Source organism: Danio rerio, chromosome 1 (genome assembly GCF_052040795.2).
Source record: "Danio rerio strain M-AB ecotype USA chromosome 1, GRCz13ab, whole genome shotgun sequence".
In the NCBI taxonomy this organism is placed as follows: Eukaryota; Metazoa; Chordata; class Actinopteri; order Cypriniformes; family Danionidae; genus Danio; species Danio rerio.
In genome coordinates this window covers 24,206,240-24,227,352 of record NC_141021.1, presented here as the reverse complement: position 1 = coordinate 24,227,352, position 21,113 = coordinate 24,206,240, and the positions used below count along the sequence as shown (strand labels likewise).

At 34.4% G+C, this 21,113-nt stretch overlaps 3 protein-coding genes across 3 annotated transcripts in view; 2 read left to right on the top strand and 1 right to left on the bottom strand.

Annotated features, from left to right (window-relative positions):
* pds5a (PDS5 cohesin associated factor A) overlaps positions 1 to 5,473 on the top strand; it is a 485,752-nt gene extending 480,279 nt beyond the window's left edge. Inside the window, exon 25 of the transcript XR_015475595.1 lies at positions 4,903 to 5,473. The gene's annotated coding sequence lies outside the window, so the exon portion shown is untranslated. The remainder of the gene's footprint in view (positions 1 to 4,902) is intronic.
* gtf2e2 (general transcription factor IIE, polypeptide 2, beta) lies at positions 1,126 to 20,900 on the bottom strand. The gene is made up of 8 exons (NM_212731.1): positions 20,760 to 20,900; positions 17,210 to 17,373; positions 9,256 to 9,347; positions 8,474 to 8,581; positions 3,702 to 3,884; positions 1,870 to 1,963; positions 1,641 to 1,756; positions 1,126 to 1,514 (listed from the first exon to the last, which is right to left on the bottom strand). Exons 2-8 carry the CDS (start codon positions 17,370 to 17,372, stop codon positions 1,395 to 1,397), a joined length of 876 nt encoding a protein of 291 aa, NP_997896.1. The 5' UTR covers position 17,373; positions 20,760 to 20,900; the 3' UTR covers positions 1,126 to 1,394.
* Positions 11,754 to 15,370, top strand: smim18 (small integral membrane protein 18). Its single transcript, NM_001303054.1, is given in 2 exon segments — positions 11,754 to 11,852; positions 14,549 to 15,370. A coding segment is annotated over 1 exon segment (213 nt). The 5' UTR covers positions 11,754 to 11,852; position 14,549; the 3' UTR covers positions 14,763 to 15,370.
* Positions 20,901 to 21,113: the final 213 nt, after the last annotated feature.

Sequence of the window (21,113 nt, the reverse complement as noted above, 5' to 3'; positions counted from 1 at the left end):
TTAATCACTTAATTTTTCATATTTGAAGATAATACTGGGCTCCTGCACATCCCTGTGAGTCTAATAAGCAATGAATACAAGCACTGAGGACAACCCTAAAGGAGCAAAAGATACCTGCACTGGCTTGAAACTACCCAAAAACACTTAGGGTGCTTTCACACGTGGTTCAGTTGCCTGGACTGAACCAGAGTTCGATAATCTCCCCTTGCCACCTTCTTGGCTGGTTTGTGTTCACACCGTTTTTTTCCTTCTGAACCCTGGTATGGTTTCGTCATTAAGCTGCGGTGGCGTGTACAGCTGTTGCTAGGTGACAGCCATGTAAGCAAAGAGCAAAATGGTCATTCTGCTTTTACTGAATCTTTTGCTTTTGTTACCAAAACCAAAATACAGAAAACCACTTGCATCTATCTGCCGCAAAAAATGCTGTTTAGCTTGATTGTTGCTGTCTGTGTGTGTGAATGAGAGAGAGAGAGCTTGGTGCTGTCTGTGTGTGTGTGTGTGTGTGTGTGTGTTAATAAGAGAGAGAGAGTTTTTTGCTGTCTGTGTGTGTGTGTGTGTGTGTGTGTGTGTGTGTGTGTGTGTGTGTGTGAATAAGAGAGAGAGAGCTTTGTGCTGTCTATGTGTGTGAATGAGAGAGAGTGTGATGCTGTCTGTGTGTGTGTGTTTATACTTATCTATTATATGTGTTGTTAAACGGGGTGGGTCGGGCTGCAGGACAACAAATGCTGAATATAAGTGGGAGCGGTGGGGTTCTGACTAAAACCTGGTGGAAGCAGGATACAAAATTTAGTCCCATGCAGATCTCTAACACAGACATCCACACACTAATAAACATTATGAAAACTAAAGTTTGTTGTAAAGTTGGAAGTTCAGTTCCCTTATTTGGTACCCCAGACCACCTCCTTCAGGTGGACTTGGGTACGGTTTGTTGTGCCCACTTGAATTTAGAAGACAACGTTCACACTAGCTAAACGTACCATACTCTGATGTCAAACAAAACCGGGTGCAGACCAAAAGTGCTAGTGTGAAAGCACCCTTAGTGTATTGCACCGGGTGTATGATAGGGCCTTATAAAGGTATTTTTTTTAAATACATCATTAATAAACTCAAAAAAGAAACAACAGATGTGGTTTGATTGCTCTTGTTTAATCTTTAAACCTAAAAAAAGAAGAGCTCAAAAGTCCATTTTTAAAGCACTAGCAAAAAGTAAAACGTAATGTTGGAAAGGAAATATTTACAGTCTGTTCACATTCGTGCCAACTCAGAACAGTTCTAAAGTTGTGTATGTGTATGTCTGCATATCTTTATGGTTGACAATAAGACGTTATCAGAACAGATATACAAACATCACAGATATCAGTCTCATCACTCTGAGCTTTTTACAGCTGTGTGTGTCACTTCTTTGAGGGAACTCCATCGAAGTAGTCCTCCAGCACTCCATTCAGATGGTCATTGTGAGTCTTATAGCGTCTCTTTCTCTGGGTTCCAGGTTTCTTCCTCTTCTGAATTGGTGTCTGTGACAGCCAATCACAAATCACATCAACCTCACACAAACATGCACGTAATAGCCAGTCTGAAGAGTGTGTTTGATTTTCTGTGTGTAAATGTTGATTTCTATGTGTTTGAGAGACAAATCGTACCATTTTCTTTGGTCCAGTCTCCTGCATTGATGAGATGCCCTGTTTCTTCAGGTACTCTTCGATCTTCTCCTCATCTATGGAATCAACAGGAACACTCCGCCACAGCTTCTGAAACTCTGGAAAATAAAAAGACACTGATATCCCAACAGAACATCGCAGGAACTCTTCTTTCAACAAACAGTAATGGACAAAAATGAACCAGCTTTGAATTGTGATGAGAGTCACATACCTTCATCCACGACAAACTGACAGTGCTTGTCATTGTAGAATAGAATCTTCTTCTTATCTGGTCTAGTCACAAATATAATCTGATCCCCGAGCGCCTGAACAAAACCAATTAAAACAAATTAGAGTATTTCATGCTATTAAAGCCTTGTGTTTCCCTCTCAAACATTTATGATATATAAAAATATCTAAAATGTCAATTGATTAGCATTTCTACTAATGTGGCTGCAATCAGATCCTAATTTAATATGTGCAGGAATTATTCTTGATGAAAAGGTTTTTTTAGTATATAAACATGTTACACTGAATGACATTTATGAGAGTTTCTAAAAAAATGAACAAATTAAAATAAATAACTGTATTTTTTGCAATCAAAGCCTTGTTATTTTCATTTTAAACAAGGTGTATATACATATTTAAATTCACAATTAATTAGCATTTTAGAGCTGCAATGTGATCCTAATTTAATGTCATGAAATCACTCTTTTTGAAATGATTATATAAACTACTGTCAAAGTGAATGACATTTATGTTGTTTTCTAATGCTGAAAAAAAAAGCAAATTACCTGAACAAATAAATAAAAGGGTATGAATCAGGTTTCCACATGGCATCATTGTGTCTTTTAGTGGTCCGTGACTACAAGTGGTCACTTAAGATGGCAATATTTTTTCAGTAATTACAATACAGTTTAGCTGTATTATTTATATTTCTAATAATTATAGCCAAAGCAAAAAAAGGCTACTTCACACCATTCTTGTTGACAGAACCAACTTTTGTGTATATACATAAATAAATATATACTACAATACATGCATGATCCTGGACTACAAAACCACTCTAACATGATCCAAATTCAAGTCTTAGTTTTGCAAATTACTAATCATTTACAGTAGGGTACTTTTACATTTACAGTAGACAAAATGTCTTCCTGAAACATGATCTTAATATTTCAAAGACTTTTGGTATCAAAAAAATCTATAGTTTACGGGCTCAGAGCCCTTTTTTGTGTACTTGGTAATTTAAAGAGCCTCTACTACACATTTAAAAGGGTCAAATTTACATTAAATGTTCCTGGGTTTGCGCACGCAACAATTGGGCGGGGCTTAAGTTTCGTATCGACTCTTTTATAAATGCATCAATTGTTTTAAACACGGAGCACTTTCAGATTTAAGCCATAACTGGATATTTCACTTCACTTAGAGCTATGTTACACACTACATGGAAGGTCATTGTCAAAAACCCATAATAGGGGCTCTTTAAAGAGGACCTAATGCGCAAAAATCACTTTTATAAGGAGTTAAACAAAATTGTGTGGAAACAAGGTGGGAATATAGCCAGATTTCAATTGTACAAAATCATTAATTAATTTCTTTTTAATCACACTTCATAAAAACAGTCTGCAGAAACACTTTGTCTGACATTCTTCCTTTGTACATCAGAGGGGGAAAGCCCCGCCCATTAGTAACAATCTCTCCATTATTAGCATAAACAGTTTTAAGTGAGATGCAGTCACTAATGATGGAATGGTGATGGTTGTTTGTAGCTCTGCCCTCTTTTGAAAGGAGGGCTGGGAGTACATACTCATTTGAATTTAAAGAGACAGTCACCATAAAAGCACTGTTTGGATCAAAGGCTAAAAGAAGCAGTTTCAAAGAACTAAAAAAATTATTCATGGGTTATAAGATGCCAAAACTTCGCATACACACTCTAGGGACATCAGAGACTTCTTTTATACCTTGTAAAAAGGGGCATAACAGGTCTCCTTTAAATGTACGGTTTAGTAAATGTTTTTTTTTTTTTTGTTACTAACGAGTGACAGCATGATGGTGTATTACTTTAATAGCCTTGGCTGCATTGGGTAGCCCCTCTTCAACATCATCCAGTAACACTCCTCCGAGACCCAGCTGATCGTGTTTGTCCAGAAGTCTTAGCAGAGCTTTCTTATCCTTCAGATGATACTTGGGTTTAAAGGCATATTTCCCTTCCCGCACATCAATCTTAGGATTACTTGCTAATGCCTGGAGGGAAGGAGAGAGGGAAAGGTTACATGCTGAATTCTTGTTCGAATGTCGATCTTGCCCTTGAAAACATATATTGCGTGTCATTACATTGCTTGTTGGAACATTGGTCAATAAAAGTATTCTGCAGCATATAAATCCAAGTATTATATAATTAAAATAATATTCTGGAATAAAAAAACAAACATAAAAATAACTGATGTGATAGAAAATTGCACAGAATTTAAAACCACAGGAACATAGCTATCCCATACTCTTTGTGGCCTTATAAATATATTTTAAAAGAAAAAAATATTTACATACATTTTCAATTTTACATACAGCAATATCTGTAAAGTCAGATTGTTTTTACAGACAGCCGTATGTTTGCTAGTGGTGTGCGTTATGAACACAGAAAAATATAAATATTAATTTTTTAGGGATTTTTTTTGTATTTTGAACAATAATAATTTAAAATATTTTGTTGAGTTTGTTGTTATGCTGTTAAGGCCTATCATAGATAAAATAATAAACAGGGTTCCCACACTTTCATTAACTGCAGATTCAAAGACTTTCAATGACTTTTTAAAGCACCCTTATTTTGATAAAGCACACTTGTAATTCATACCCCAGTATTTGTAGTGCCATGAAAGTCCTAGGGTCTGTTCTTTGTACCTCGCTTAAATGATCTAAGATGATTTGGCAGATCCTGGATCTTTTAATCTTGATAACTGATCTCTGGCTAATTTGGTTCTTCAAACAAGTTCGCAAATCAGATTAAAATGCAAAAAAAATGAACTGATCTGAGATCGCTGTGTGTGTTGTGAAGGACAGATCTATCGATTCCTGAAATCATGATCAGCAATGCAACAATTGGCTGACAGCACAGCAGCGTAATGAAATCATCTAATTAATATTCAATTATCCATTTGAGTAAAATGACATCAAATTAGCAGTAAACGGTTTGTTAAATATGATGCGCAAATTACTTTCCACATTTGTTATAAGCTGCAGGCTTTACACTTTCATGTATCAGGAGTAGGGTTGGGCATCTAAGCTATAATGCCGATCCGATACGCATCTTGATACAAAGAATACGATCCGATATATTAACGATAAATTTGTGACATATTGTGATGCAATACGATACGATTCACACCCATATCACGATACAATGAGATAATTCAGCAGTAATTAATTAGATCAAGTTTATGTGATGATGTGAAAGAGGATGCTGTGCCATTGAATGAGTTTAATTATTTATTAACCAATAAAGCCAAGACTTTTTTTACAAACTGGCTTTTCTCTCAGAGCCTGAGTGTCGGTTTACAGTAGAGGGCCATTTTAGAACATATGGCACATATTATTTAAGTATTTCCAAGATAAACAGAATGTAAAAGTGCAATATATATTAATATATAACATATATCTTTATTTCAACATAAAGATAAAGGTTTACCATTGCACAACAAGAATTGTGATTTAACTTTTCAACTATGAAAACAAGTTTAACAAAGACAATTTTTTCCACTTAATATTCAAAACTTAAGGTCGTGAACTAGCAGTGTTATGCTGCTTTGAAACATGAATGTCAATGTAAACAACAGGCTAATAAAAATAAAATTAAATAAAAATTAAAAGGAGGAGGTGTTTAAAACTTTCGTTCTCCGTGACACTATAAGGCTGAATGTCTTTGCAGATGAACAATGCAATAGCATCGATTATCGCCATAGAGCGCGCGGAACTGTTAGCAACCGGGGCATAGAAAAAAACTTTCAATGTTTTTCTCACCACTTTTGGAGCTGGTAGCTACAGGTGAATCACAGCAGGAAGCAGGGGATGCAGGAACACTAGAAGATACTTCCACAACAACACCGTGGCGCTGCTTCATGTGAGATATCAGATTAGTTGTACTGCCCGTGTATTTTACAGATGAGCAGCACATTTTGCAAATTGCATCTGTCTTGTCAAGTCATCCATCTTTTTTGTAAGATCCATAATGTTGCCATACTTTAGATTTGAAACTCAGTGGGGAGAATAAATTGTCTCGGTGTCCAACATGGTTGTTTAGCTTAGAGTTGTAGTGTAAGTGTACACATCTGCAAGTCCGTTGCTAAGGCATACTTTATGTAGGTCGATTAAATTATGTGCCAAAACAGGTTGACAACACTTGTTAATAAACAAAAAACACATTCTACATTAAAAAGATAAGCTGTATCTTGGAAAAACCGATGCATCTCGCAAAAACCGATGCATCTCGATTTGCTTCCAAAATTTCATACATCCTCTGCTGCTCTACCGATGCACTCGCATTGTGCACGCGCATGACCGCATATTGATACATATCGGTTAATCTTCCCATCCCTAGTCAGGAGTATTCATTATGTATTTCAATGGGTATCAATGTATTTAGTTCTACATTTAGAGAAGATTTTATTTTTTATAGTAGCCTAGGCCTACTCAAGTTTTTTTTTAATCGGCATAAGGAATAACTGTATAAATTAAATTTGCATCAAAAAAGCATTTTTGTATCGGTAAAGGTGTCTGCAACTTTTGCGAAGCATCAAATCACTGGTTTATTAGCGGCCAAAACACATGCATGACTGCATAAATTATTATCCGTTTTTTAAAAAGTTGAATATTGTGCATGTATGCGTCTGTAACTAAAAAGTTCAAATCAATATATATATATATATATATATATATATATATATATATATATATATATATATATATATATATATATATATATATATATTTATATATATATATATATATATATATATATATATATATATATATATAAATTATATTTACTATTTTGCCAAGAGTATATTACTACTGTAAGAAAACATCAGCATTTGGTCCATACTTTCAGTAAGTATTATCTTGAAATGACCCGATGTAATCCTGTTTACATGAATGAGCCTGCTCCCGACCAGGTTTGAGCTACCACAACTGTTGCTATGACAACAACTCTTAGATAAGTTTTAAAGAACTAAACGATCCTGGATCATGTCAAATCATCAATGTCCAAATCCAGCTAACTGAGTAATCCACCTAGGAAGAACAGACCCCTGTACTTAACATTTCACTTACACTTTATATTTACGTTATAAATGTCAAAGAAAAAAAAAAGTCATGTTCAAAATACTTTAATAACATTTGTTCAATTCAACACTGGTAATATTCCAATGTGGTTTCTGAAATATTGATGAAAAAACTATTTATTTGTCAAATCTTATTTTACAAAATTTTAAATTAAGGTTTTTAAGTTCTATTTTAAGTTTTTTAGTTCTATTTTTGACAATTAAGTACATTTGTTGAAATAAAAACCATAATCAAACTATATTTCAAATTAAATTAAAGTACCTTCAAGAACATATGTTTGCTTTTAAGCACTTACCAGAACTTGAATCCATATGTATGAAATTCAAGTATTCAAGTATAAGTTCAAGTATTTTCAAGAAGCATCGGAACCCTGGATAAATCAACATGACAGTAAAGCCACCGAGGTGGCAAGTCCCTGTAATGTAATGTAATTGTAACTATGGAGGGGATTTTGCCGCGACACTATCTTAATAGGCTATATGCAAAATTATCAATTCAAACAATTTATTTAAAGGGACAGTTGACTAAAAATAAAAACATACTCACTGTAACCCTCAAGTGGTTCTAACCCTTTATGAGTTCCTTTATTCTTTTCAACACAAAAAAAGGTCATTTGAAGAAAGCTGAAAAGCTGTAACCACCGACTTTCATATTAGGTTAAACAAATAGTATGGAGGTCAATGGTTCCCGGTATCCAGCTTTCTTCAGAATATCTTCTTATGTGTTTACTGCAGAAACGCAAGTAAATAATAACAATTTTAAGTTGTGTGAACTATCCTATTAAATGCACCTGATGTATTTAAAAACGAAAGAGTGACCGTCTTAAAGACATTTGAATCACTGGCTCAATCGATTTATTTAAAAGCTCATTTATTCAGAAGATCACTTCAGCGTAGCTCTGGGATGCAAAAAATGTAGCAGACGCAGCTTTATTTGGAACTATTTTTGTTGGAGACAAGAAAAAATACAACATTGCATCTAAAAATGTATTACCCCCACTCCTCTCTTTTGTCTGCGAGATGAGGCACCCCTGACTTTGATAATAATTATATTATTAATGATTATTTTGTTGAACTTTATAAAATAAATACACCAGTTATCTAACTCACATGCTGATAGTTTGCAAATAAAAAAGCGTGATATTACTTACCTCCTTCATTTCTTCTAAAAATCATAAGTTTTTTTGTTTCATAAATGTAATACAGACAATTAATATAAGCATTCAAATAGCTTTTCAATATCCTTTATCAATGCTTTTCAACTCGATAGGCATGTTTGTTTGAACTTGCGTTGCTAAATATAGGCTCATACAGCACTAAAGCAACAATTATGACATTATCAAAGAGGATAATTAAAGCACACCACTAACACTTGCTGAGAGTGATGAAAAGCCGTGCGGAAACTTCAAATGAAGATGGTTTGGGTAGGTTTTATGCACATGACTAACCAAAACAAAATTACTATTAAATTGAATGCTATGTTCCTGCGCACGCACACACCTCACTCATCAGCCATTGTTTCTGCTTCATGCCAATGTCCAGTAGCTTGGTCTCATCCAGAATTTCCTCTAAAGTCAGAGGATGAGTATCACCTCGCTGGTGCCTCGTCTGAGAGAGAAAGACAAAGATGTGTCACATCTAGATCTACAACTGTGGATTACAGCTTGACAGCCTTTAATTACTGTCATGTTAGAAAGAGTACTTCATTATACTGAGGAACTGCCAAGCCTGACACACACAAAAAAAGACCGACACCCTGCTTACGATAATATTAAACAAGTGTAAAATGACGATGTGTTTTAGTAGTGTGAATTTTCACAGAATATTTATATAGTTAGGAAAAAAACAGAGAGCAAGTTCAGAGAGCAAGGAGAGGTACTGTTTTTCCAAGCACACAACATGTAAACCTTTAGAAATTATAAAAAAAAAACTCATGACAGATCACAGGATTGCTGTGACTGCCAATAGATGTGCTCAGAGATATTATATAATATTTCCCATGATATTTTAAGGAAGGAGCATACGTTTTATTGACAGTGAGGATTGCTCAGCTCATGATAATTTCATTCCTTTTCTCTGGAAATTGTATTCTGTGTTGCAGAAACATTTTTTCATTTTATTTTTTTTAAGTAAAATAAAACATTGTCTACTCAAATACAAATCTGCATTTATGAGCGAAGGAAAACAATCAAAACCTAGCAAAAAAACAACATAAATGACAAACACCACAGCAAATCTTTGCTTGCTGAAATGCCAGAAAATATGTACATTGTTTGTATTACCTTCATGTAGTTGACAATTCGAGCCAAAACACCAAATTTGTATCCTGAACTTCCAGAAAGTGCTTTGAGATTGAATGAGCCATTGCTGGGATCTGAAAGATTAAAGGTAAAAAGACAAGAAGAGATAAGAGACCATAAAGACTAAGTGCTGAATCTAAAAGGCAGTTAACATGGAATTACTTTAACCAGTCCTCTTGAACTCCATCACAATAATATTGTTATTTAGTTAAATAAAAATGATACAATATATTTGACAATAACATGGCTGTGCTTTTATAATTTATTATTAATTAATTACCATTTTTCTAGGTTAATATAAATCTATTATGGATGTAACAATACAAGGCGACGCAGTGGCACAGTAGGTAGTGCTGTCGCCTCACAGCAAGAAGGTCGCTGGTTCGAGCCTTGGCTGGGTCAGTTGGCAATTCTGTGTGGAGTTTGCATGTTCTCCCTGTTTTTGCGTTGGTTTTCTCCAGGTGCTCCGGTTTCCCCCACAGTACAAAGATATGCGGTACCGGTGAATTGGGTAAGCTAAATTGTCCATAGTGTATGTATGTGTGCGAATAAGTGTGTATGGGTTTCATAGTGATTGATTGCAGCTGGAAGGGCATCCGCTCCGTAAAACATGTGCTGGATAAGTTGGCGATTAATTCCGCTGTAGCAACCCCAGATTAATAAAGGGACTAAGCAGATAAGAAAATGAATGAATGAATGAATGATGTAACAATGCATGTAAATTGATCAAGAAATCGATCAAAAAGAATATGCTAAATTCATAATTTGCTTAAAATATTGATAGGTTTTAAGGCTCATTTATATTTCGACTCTCCAAATCTTCTATCCTTCTACACATTTCCTCTAAAGCGTACATTCTGGTGTGCTCGTTTATACACCACATCATCTGCATGCATGCCTTGTCACGATGCAACAACAAAGCAGCAGTTGCAGGCAATTTCAGACACATATAAAAGTCATGTATTATTCATGAATGATTATGTATTATTATTGTCATGTATTATCATTATGTGTTATGGCAACATTTTACAACAAAGCTCCATTTGTTATGTTATTTTTACAAACATGAACAAAATTACAGTATTTATTCATCTTTGTAAGCATTAACAAAATTACAGTTGTTCATTGTTAGTTCTTGTTAACTAGTCTAGTGCAATAACTAATGTTAATTAACAAGCACAACTTAACTTAACTTTATAAATGCTGTACAAGCACTGTTTATTCTTTAAATATGATAGTAGATAGATGCATTACATATCATTAACTGTAAACTGACTAAACACTATTAATTTTCGTATATTATTAAAAAAAGAGCACTTTTTGGTTGTTGTGGATGATGCAGAGTGTACAATTCTAACAAAGTTCAATTTAAGTTCTATATTCTAAACTAAGGTTGTATTTGTGAGGTTATTAATTAATTTATTTTTAATACTTTCACAATTTTACAGAACAGTAGAGTGCAGACCTCGAATTAGGGTTGGGTCAATAGACGATGCCATCCTTTATCGCTGATGGCCGATAGACATCACGATGCTTAGCCAGCATCGCGATCCTCGGCCCTGCCCCCATCGCAGCAGCAACCAGCTTGCAAAAAATACACACGGCCCTTTTTACACTAATACGTCTCAGTTTCAAAATTATATTTTTTAACAAAAACGATCCACATCCACACTGGAGTTTCATCTAGCATTTCCTAAAAACACTATACCACTGAAAGCACACATCACATTACCACACACACACAAAAAAACACACACACACTCTGTCATGCGCTGCAGCAGCATATGCTCACGTCTGAGCTCCAGGCAGTTGCGGGTGCTTTGAGCACAAAAGTCCAATTTTAATTAATCGTGTCTCTATGTAATGACTCTTCTGTCTTGTGAATCTATCAAGTAACATGTCACATCATCAGTACAATGCTTAAATCTTTCACTTTCACGCTTGTGAAAAGCGTTTTAGTGAAAATTTTAGATACTGTTAGTTGGTTGTTTTTGGTTGTGCACCTTTTTTACCAACCAAGTTTTTTTCATTTTTTTTTTCTTTTTTAAGCTCTGAAATGAGGAAGTCTGAGCATTGAATCCATGGCGTAACTAGACATTACAATGATGTCATCATTTGATGTCATTTTCAGTACTCATCCTCTTATTAACCAGTTTACTCAATCTCAAGCTCCTTATAACAGGTGTAAAGATTCATTTTTCTCCATCGCATATAGCTTTAGCATTTCATGCTCTTCCTCTTCTACAGCCTGCTCTCAACCCTTGGCAACTGGAGCACAGCCAGTCTCAGCCGCATCTTGGCACTGACTCATGAATGATTCATGGAGTGGGAGGGTACTGATGCTTACAGCAGGCGCATTGCAGTTGGTTGGATGGCTGATGCTTTGAAAGACAGACCAGTCACCCAGTGGCGTCAAAGCAGAGACTCAGCACGACCGGTGTAATACACAGTTATAGATTAAGGTGGGGCAGTGAGAGAGAGAGAGAGAGAGGGAGGGAGTGCGTGAGCATTGAGAAAGACAACACAGAGAGAAACAAGAGGCTGCTCCATCACCCTGCATCCCAGACACTTAAACTCAGGTACGTCCTGCTTTTATATCACACAACGCAATGCAACTTATACTAAAATACTCACAAACTAACATATAACCACCTCACTTTCCTATATATTTCAAAGAATTCCTTAGTAATTCACTCTTCATACTGATAGTATACCTAACCAAAGCATTCAGCGACACTATTGAAATGTTGATAAATAATAAATGCTCAAATTGTGTCATTAATATAAAAGCTAACTCAAATAAAAGCTCTTGGTCACAAGCATACCTGCTCAGATACTTAGACAAGCACATATGGCAGATCCAGACAGTTTGAAGCTGACTGTGCAATTCTAGATCATTAGACCATCATACCGATAGACAGATAGATTACTAAATGGAATGAGAAAATTTAGTCTATTAGTAGCTACTGTTTTAAGAAGAGGACCAATATTAGAAAAAGGCTTGAAAGGAAAATTAGCTACAAGATGTTTGGGGAGGGGTCTCTGGAGACCAGGACAGGCAGAATCCATCTGTCCATTTCAGATGAGATTCAGTCCGTTGTCTACAAGAGTTAAACTAAGGCCAGGTAGAACTAGACCAGGTCTACAGAATGACACCTTTACTATGTGAATAAAAATAAACATGAAGCAGCAGCATCAAGTGAATTACAAAATAAGCCTAAATCTCATTGGGGCTACCTTCTGGGAGTCATGGCTGGATTGAAAGTGAAAGTGTATTCCTGCATAAGCGTTTGTGCACAATCAGACACGCGTGAGAAATGCTTTCACTAGGCTCACGTTACAGTTAACCTAATTGCTGCATCTACAAATGCATTCCTGATGTGTACAGACCCTGCTTTGCTGACATGTGTAAACCTTTGAAAGATCATTGAAGTGAACGTTAAGCATTAAATATACATAATGAAATTATCAGAGAGATGTTGGAAATGAACGCCTGAAGCTATGTAACACAATGTGTCATGCTTCAGCTTCCAGTCTGTTCTAAACCTACATAACACACAGAATCTCCACTCAACCTAACTAGGTCAGCTGATTCATCTCAGTTGAATTCTCTTGTGTGCATACTATTTGTCCTGCTAGATTAGGATTAGTCTGTCCCAAGCACATGGAAAAGGTCTTGTTTACATCTGACATTGATGTGTGCTTCTGTTGATCTAATAGCAAGTAGTGATGTTAAATTAAGTCATAATCCGTGTCTAAAATGTATTAAGCTTGTTCCTATTTGACCACTTCCAGAGGTATTTGAATATGCATTTGATCAGATTATTTGATTCACATTTCTGGTCCAGAGAATTTGAGCAGCTACAACTAAATATTCCACCATGTGTTGTTGTAGCAAGCTGACCAGAAGAAATTACAATTTTGGTGTCTGAAATGCTGGGCGACATAGTGGCTCAATGGTTAGCACTGGCGCCTTACAGCAATAAGGTTGCTGGTTCGAGTCCAAGCTTGGCCAGTTGCCATTTCTGTGTGGAGTTCATATGTTCTCCCCGTGTTGACGTGGGTTTCCTCTGGGTGCTCCGGTTTCCCTGCATGCGCTATAGGTGAGCTGAATAAACTAAATTGACCATAGTGTATGTGTGTGTATGCGAGTGTATTGGTGTTTCCCAGTACTGGAAGGGCATCCGCTGAGTAAAACATATGCTGGATAAGTTGGAGGTTCATTCTGCTGTGGCGGTCACTGATGAAAAAAGGGACTAAGCTGAATGAAAATGAATGAATGAATGAATAAATGAATAATTAAATTAACTTATTTCTAATTTAATAGTTTTAATAACTCATTTATAATAACTTAATTTATTTGCCATGATGACAGTAAATAATATTTGACTAGATATTTTTCAAGACACTTCTATACAGCTTAAAGTGAAATTTAAAGGCTTAACTAGGTTAATTAGGTAGGTTAGGATAATTAGGCAAGTTATTGTATAACTGGTTTGTTTTGTAAAATAAATATAGCTTGAGGGGGTTAATAATTCCAACCTTAAAATGTTTTTATTTTTATTTTATCTGCTTTTATTCTTGCCAAAATAAAAGAAATAAGAGGATATCTAATAATTCTGACTAATATATAAGGAACCTAAAAGTAACTAAAACTGATAAATAAAAAAAGAATTGTTATTTTAGCCTGTTTACAAGAATCTAATGCAACAGTAATATGCACCAATTACTGTCTACTATCAAATGTACATGTTTTTAAAAGAGACTAATGAGCAAAAACAAAAGACCTAAAAACAAGTAAAATAATCAACATTATAAAATTGCTATACAATTACTCTGGTTTTGGTTAAACTTTATCTTAATGGTGTGTTTTCTAATTATTGCAAGACTATGTTTAAAAATTGGTAGATGCAGTGTAACAGAAGGAGGACAGAAATGCATCAAATTACAGTTGAACGAGGTTTAATTTAATTTGGTGCATTGCAAACCCTACACTTAAGCTGCGAGATGCTCAAAAACAGTTATTTGCAATGTAAAAGCCAAAAATGTCTCACTGACAGCTAAAACACAGTACAAAAATACAAGCCGTGGCTTTCAGTGTGCTCTAATGTATCATCTTTTCCATCAAAACTGAAAAAAAACCACACAAATTAGCATGTAGAAATTGCCATTCAATCTGTCAATCACTCTTTCTCTTCCTTTCTATTTGTACCCACACTTTATTTTTCCATCCTTCCTCTCTAATATCTGACTGCTTTTATCTTTCTCTCCACAGTATGAACATGTCCAGCAGTTCGGCTCTGATGCAGCAGATCTATCCCTTCCATGATGGCTGGAACGTGGCCTGCTTCATCATCATCCTGCTCTTTATCCTCACCATCCTCTCCCTCGCCACACTGGCGTTCCTCTATGAGCTGCTGGACTGTGGATGCTTCAACAAAACCAAAACTGTTCGTGACCTGCGCCGACAGCACGACGAGGTGGTTTAGTTGTAGCCATGGTGACAAGGTCTCCATAGGAACCAAAACAGTAGACTGGTGGAAAAGGCACTTCGTCAGATCGGAGCCCCTTAAAACACGCCAGTTATGTACAGAGACAGAAGCATTCTACTCCCACTAGATCCAATGGCAATACACGACACAGGTGTCTCGATGGCTTCAAATATTAGATGAGATTTGCATTAGAAATGGAGGCTAAAAATCTGCTTGTGCGTGTACGTCAATGTTTTCACCACATAGTCTGAGTATTCCAATGCTACTGTGTGATGACTCTATAAAACGGTTGATTTTTGTTTCTTTTTAGACGTGTTTACATGAATTTATCCCATTGAGTGGGATGACAAAACAGTTCACATATCAGTATTGTGGAATTCCTAAGCTAAATACAGTATGGTTTGACTACCTGATGCAAATATACAGCTGGATTGAAAAAGAATGTTTCTATTTGTTTATGTTCAGATTTATTATATGTGAATACTTATGTATTAAAATAGTTCTATATAATGAAGCACACTAAAGGCCTATTATTGCATCTTTGTGAATGCCTTAAAATTGTGTATTTAAAATTACATAATAAAAAATCATGCAAGCACAAGAAATGTGTGGCTCCCAATAAGGTTACAGAAGATATTACAAGCTGATGAAATTACATTTAAAAAAAGTTTTAATGCTCAATAAAATTATAAAGGTCTGTCCTTGAACACTGTTCTTCCTATTATATACAGTAACTAGACTGAACTCTATTAAGCAGTGCAGCTGCTGAACCTCACTCAAGAAAATGAAGCATGACATTATTTCTGGACAACTTATCTTGAGAGCCAGAGTGATCAATAATCCAATAATCAATAATCTATCTGATATAAGCCTGCATAATATTAGGGCTGGGTGATTTGGCCTAAAATTTAAATCTTGATAAATTGAACATTTGAACTCCATTTGGATTAATGAATGATTATTTTATTTATTTATTTTAAATTTTTTTTTTTTTGCCCTCATAGTTCACTGATAAGTTTTGTACAGTAAATATGCTCACATATTACAAGTGAGAGATTTGTGAATGAAGGGTGCGTCACTTGATGATTTAAAAATAATTGAAGGAAACACAAACTATCTATGAATACTAGATGAACATCAACATTGAACAACTTAAATTAAGACACACATGCCTGAAACCAACAGTCACGAATAAATAACTTTCCCTTTTGAAAACAAAATAAACGTTTTTTAGTGTTTTTCATATTGAAAGTTGAAAATAAGCAGTATCTCTTCTAAATAAAATAACTCTTGTATATCCTGTAAATAATATTTAAGCATTTCCCGTGTCTTCTGTAAACAAATATTTTTAAATGTAAACAATAATTTTGTTGTAATGGAAAATATGGCTCTCGATGTATCTCTGGTGCAGCTTCTAATCATCATCAATGTAGTGCAAAATAAGGGAAAGTAATTGAAAAATTGTACTGAAACAATCAGATCGATTATAGGTTCTGAAAGTCAATTTCAATGACTTTTTAATTAATCACCCGTCCCTACATAACATATTTTTAAAAATACAGAAAAAAAAAAACTTTACCATTGGGCATATTTTAAAAACAATTATAATAACTATTTCCTTATTGAATGTAGGTTCAAATTTTATTTATTCTTGTGATTAAAAACTGAATTTTCATCATCATTACTTGAGCTATCATTTTCAGAAATCATTAAAATATAATGATTTGCTGTCCTACTATAGTCAATTATAATGATTCTTATAATTATCAGTGCTGAAAAGATTTGACTGTGATACAACTCACTTTTAGGATTCTTTAATCAAAAAAAGTTCAAATAAATAGCCTTTTTTCATCATAAATTTATAATGTTAAAAAATTGTAAATCGTTATCATATGCGTATTTTCTTGTCCAGAGATTTTTTTAACAGAAAGTTTGCATTTATTTGAAATAGAAATGTTTTGTGGTTGTTTTGTGATTACAAATCATTACAGTAAAAACACATCCAATATCTGACTGCATTTGAATAAAAGTAATAATTCTGTTTGGGTAAAGATGGTTTTAAATTCGCAAATTCTGACTTTCTCCTTAATATAGTTTCAGACAAGTATTCTTTGCAAATTCTAAATAGGGAAATCTTATTAGCATACAATGGCTATCACAGTACAAAATTGTTCAGAGTCATTTAAATACTGCTAATGTTGTTTTGAAATCATACGTAAATGCGATTTCAGACCAAATATTCAAAGTTGTCACTGAAGAAATGTTCGATTATAAAACCAACATTACCTCAATAATAATTCTGTTAAATAAAACAACAGATTTTTTTGCACATTAGTATTACAAAGTAGTGCACTTTTTAATGAAACAGAAAAAGTTATGCCCAAGCACTTTGTGAGAAGTGAGTTGATTCTAAAGAGTTAATAAACACCCACACATTCACTTACCACTGTTGTTTTTGGAGGAAGATGACGACTCTTTGTCTGGTTTGCTCTTTTTCTTCTTGGAGGATCCAGAGGCCTCAGAAGCTGCTGGTCTTTTCTCTACTGCAGGAGTTGACAAAGCTCTCTTTTTAAAGAGCTCTCGCTCTCTCAGCAGAGCTGGATCCATCCTGCACACATCATAACACATAGTTAAAATCATAAACACAGTCTGACTGTTAAACGTAGTCAACAGTACGAATCCAAGTGAAGCGAATCCAAACCTTTCATACAAATTGTCCTAAAAATACTGAATAAGACCTTTCTTGTCTGTGAAAAACATTCTTGATACAATTCAAATGTTGACTACTCTATACAAATTGATATCTATTTTAGTCCATGCTAGCAATTCCATGCAACTGTCAACCCTGAATGAAATTAAGTTTTCACCAAAATACTGAAACCATTTCTAAGCTTTTTGTGCCAGCAAGTATTTTACAGTACTTTAGAAAAACTCAAAAATGTATCTGTCAATGTTTACAAACTATTTTATTTGATTTACCAAAGTCACACAAGTGGCAATTTCAAATCTGTCACATCTAAAACGGAGAAATGTCACATCCATATCGACACTTTTTCTTCATAAATGTGAAAATATTAAATAAACTAAAATCTCTCATTTTTATTCTACAGAGAGCCAACTCTTATTCTTTTGATTATCATTATTTGTTTTGGGTTGTGCAGTTTAATTCACAGAATTTCTAAAGTATGTTGTATACTGTTCAGACTTTTTTGGTCACATCCATAACGCGTTTATTTTCCTCATTTAAAGTACAAAACGTGTTTACAGATTGATATTTTTCTGCTTTCATAACTCTGTGGTCAGTTGTTCTGGAAAATATAAACGGATGTTTCGATATAATGGTAACATATACCTTCCACGTGAATGTATGTTTTGAGTGTTTTACTGCAAATGTCAGATCCAAAACGCTGAAATTGCTCATAAATGATGCTGACAATGTATTAAAAACAATCAAGGATCTGCTATACGACATATGTCTTATGACAGGCTTATAGCTTGTTTGTCTAGCATGATGAAAACCAAAAGGATAAATTCATGAACTATTGAAACCCAGTGGTTTATAGTGACAAATTACCAATACTCAAATTACTGCAATTGAGTAGTTTTTCTAAGAAATTGTAATTAACTTATTAGTTTTTAAAATGTGAATTTTTACTTTCCCTCGAGTACATTTTTAGCGCTGTATTGGTATTTTAACTCCACTACTTTTCTTCAAGCTGCAATAACTACTTTATTATTTCCTGTCTATGGAGATTATAAAAATTAGCCGTGTGATTAATGTCTAATGCATACTGTACTACCTCATGACATGCAGCACACCGTTTAGAAGCATTAAAAATGTCCAAGAATGTACTCTGCACGCAATGACCCAGAGACTACATATTTAGACTGCATGTCACTGATGAGATGATGACAGATGCCGAATGCATGATGACTGAAATGGCCTTAACCACTTAAACTCCAGTGCTATTTTGGGATTTTGCCTACCCAAATTTAAAAGCTACCCAAATCCACATGCAGAGGTGTAAATGCAAAAATTTGGTGTCATTTTAAAGGAAACACTTTAAAAGTGTTTAAAATAACTGTAATAAATGGTTTCTGTGTTATAATAAACACCGAAAAAAAAATAATAAAAAAAATTAGCTTTTTGTATTTTTTTTATAAACTCAAATTTGAAAGTGTACCTTTTAGGTTCTGTGTGGTCTAGGTTGCAGTAAATTAATTTTGGTGGCTCCTGCACATGTCTGTAATCATGGAAAAAAAGAAAAATGTCTCTCTCTACCATAATCTATGAAAAAGTTATTGTATTCCAACTGATGAGAGGTGCTATACAAGCCACAGGGATCGATCATTGTGTTCATATTTCTCTATTCTTTTGTTTGATCAAACATAATTCACTGTGTTTGGACCACGTCAGACATATAAAGGATTACTTATGCACATCACCTCAAATACAGAGGAGAAATGCCCTAAAAAGCATAAGGTAAGAGATGACAGCTGTCTGTGCTATCTGGAGCTGCTTATTGATCATGAATGTATTGTTTTCACTTCTGGGCCATGGAAATACCGCAATGTATTCGAAAACTGTTTGATGTGAATATAATTCACTAAAAAGAACGCTATAACCTCATGAGCACGGGCAAGAGATTTAATTTGAGCTATAACTTGTACCTGTGTCATACATGAATCTTGTGAAAAATATTAAATTGAACCAATGTTTAATACCCAGCTCGGGTATCCAAAATACTGTGTATTTAAGTGTAAATAACTTTTTTACAGTAGAATAAAAACCAAAGTGATGCATATGTGCATAAAATATAGCTTCTACACTTTCAAACAAAACCACTTTCCATGGAGTTTAACTGGTTAAACTGTCACTAAATGCACTACAGAATGTTATGTTTTCACACACACACACACACACACATTTACAAATTACATGTACCGGTAAATACATCAGCTTTTAACAGCGTAATACTCACTACTCTTGAGGACATTTAAAAGGACTACTTTTTACTCATATTTAATATTTACAACAGATATTTTTACTCTACGTGCACTACATTTTTTTGGTCAAGTAATGATACTTTTACTTGAGTATTTTTTCAGTAGTCTTTCCACCACTGATGAAACCTAAGAAAACAAAACCACGAATGAGTGCTCAATTAAACAATAACTTTTAAATGAACATATTATATAGCCACAGCATATATATTAAGGTAAACTTGGTTTTATATTTACACATTCATTCAGTGGCAACTTGTGACACACTCCCTACATTGTTTACCACGGCACCTTGAATATTCGGTCTGAAATAAACTGCAAGTGTAACTTGAAAACAACATTAACACTATTTATTTGACTGTGAACATGTTGTACTTTGATAATCATTGGCTGCTAATATGATTTCGCTATTTAGAGTTTGCAAATAGTACTTTTATGAAATTATATTAAGGAGAAAGTCCGAATGTGCGAATAAAAAAACGACTTTACCTCTATAGCACGTGATATGTTCCTTATATTTCTTAATCATTATTATTATTAACTTCTATAGATTACAGTAAATGATTATGTGATCAGTTTTCCCCCCATGTATGTTTAGATAACAGGGGCTGCTATTAATTCAGTCTCCACTAAGAAATGTAACACTTTTCAAAGATTTTTAAGGACATTTGGTGTTTCATTTATAGACACACATGTAGATAGATGTTAATTGTATTCCTCATATTTAACTTAGATATTAAAGCACATTGCTCATGTTGAGATCTATGAGGTCAGTTGGAGGTTTAGCCTCGTCTAACATACTGAGATTTATAAGCCTACTTATTGACAGCTAATACTTCCATAGTGAACTGCACAGTGAACATCTAACACTTAGAAACTTAACTAATCGTCTGAAACCAAAAATGGTAACTTATCAACTGGAAACATCCTAAACATATCAAACATGAAGCAATACATCCACAAAGAAAGAAACTGTGAGCATTACGTTACCTGAATCTGTCACTGCCTTCTCTCTCCGAGAGAAAGAGTTTTGAGGAATGTTAAATATTATTTCCAATTATCATACGCAATCAGCTTACTGACAAAGCAAAATGAAAAGCTTGTCATAGAACGCTAGCGATGCTATACAACTACATGTATTTCCTCCGGAAGACAAGTGTTCTTCTTCTATGTTTGTAGTCGCGCAGTTTGCAAAGACGACCTTTGCCACCTGCTGGTCAGAAATCGTTTTACATGTGTTGCGATGTTCCCATTTATATTTATTAGCATTAATGGATTATTTTCAAACATTAATCTCGAAAAACATTATTTAAAAAAAAATGTAAGTCTATTTTAAGCTTATAC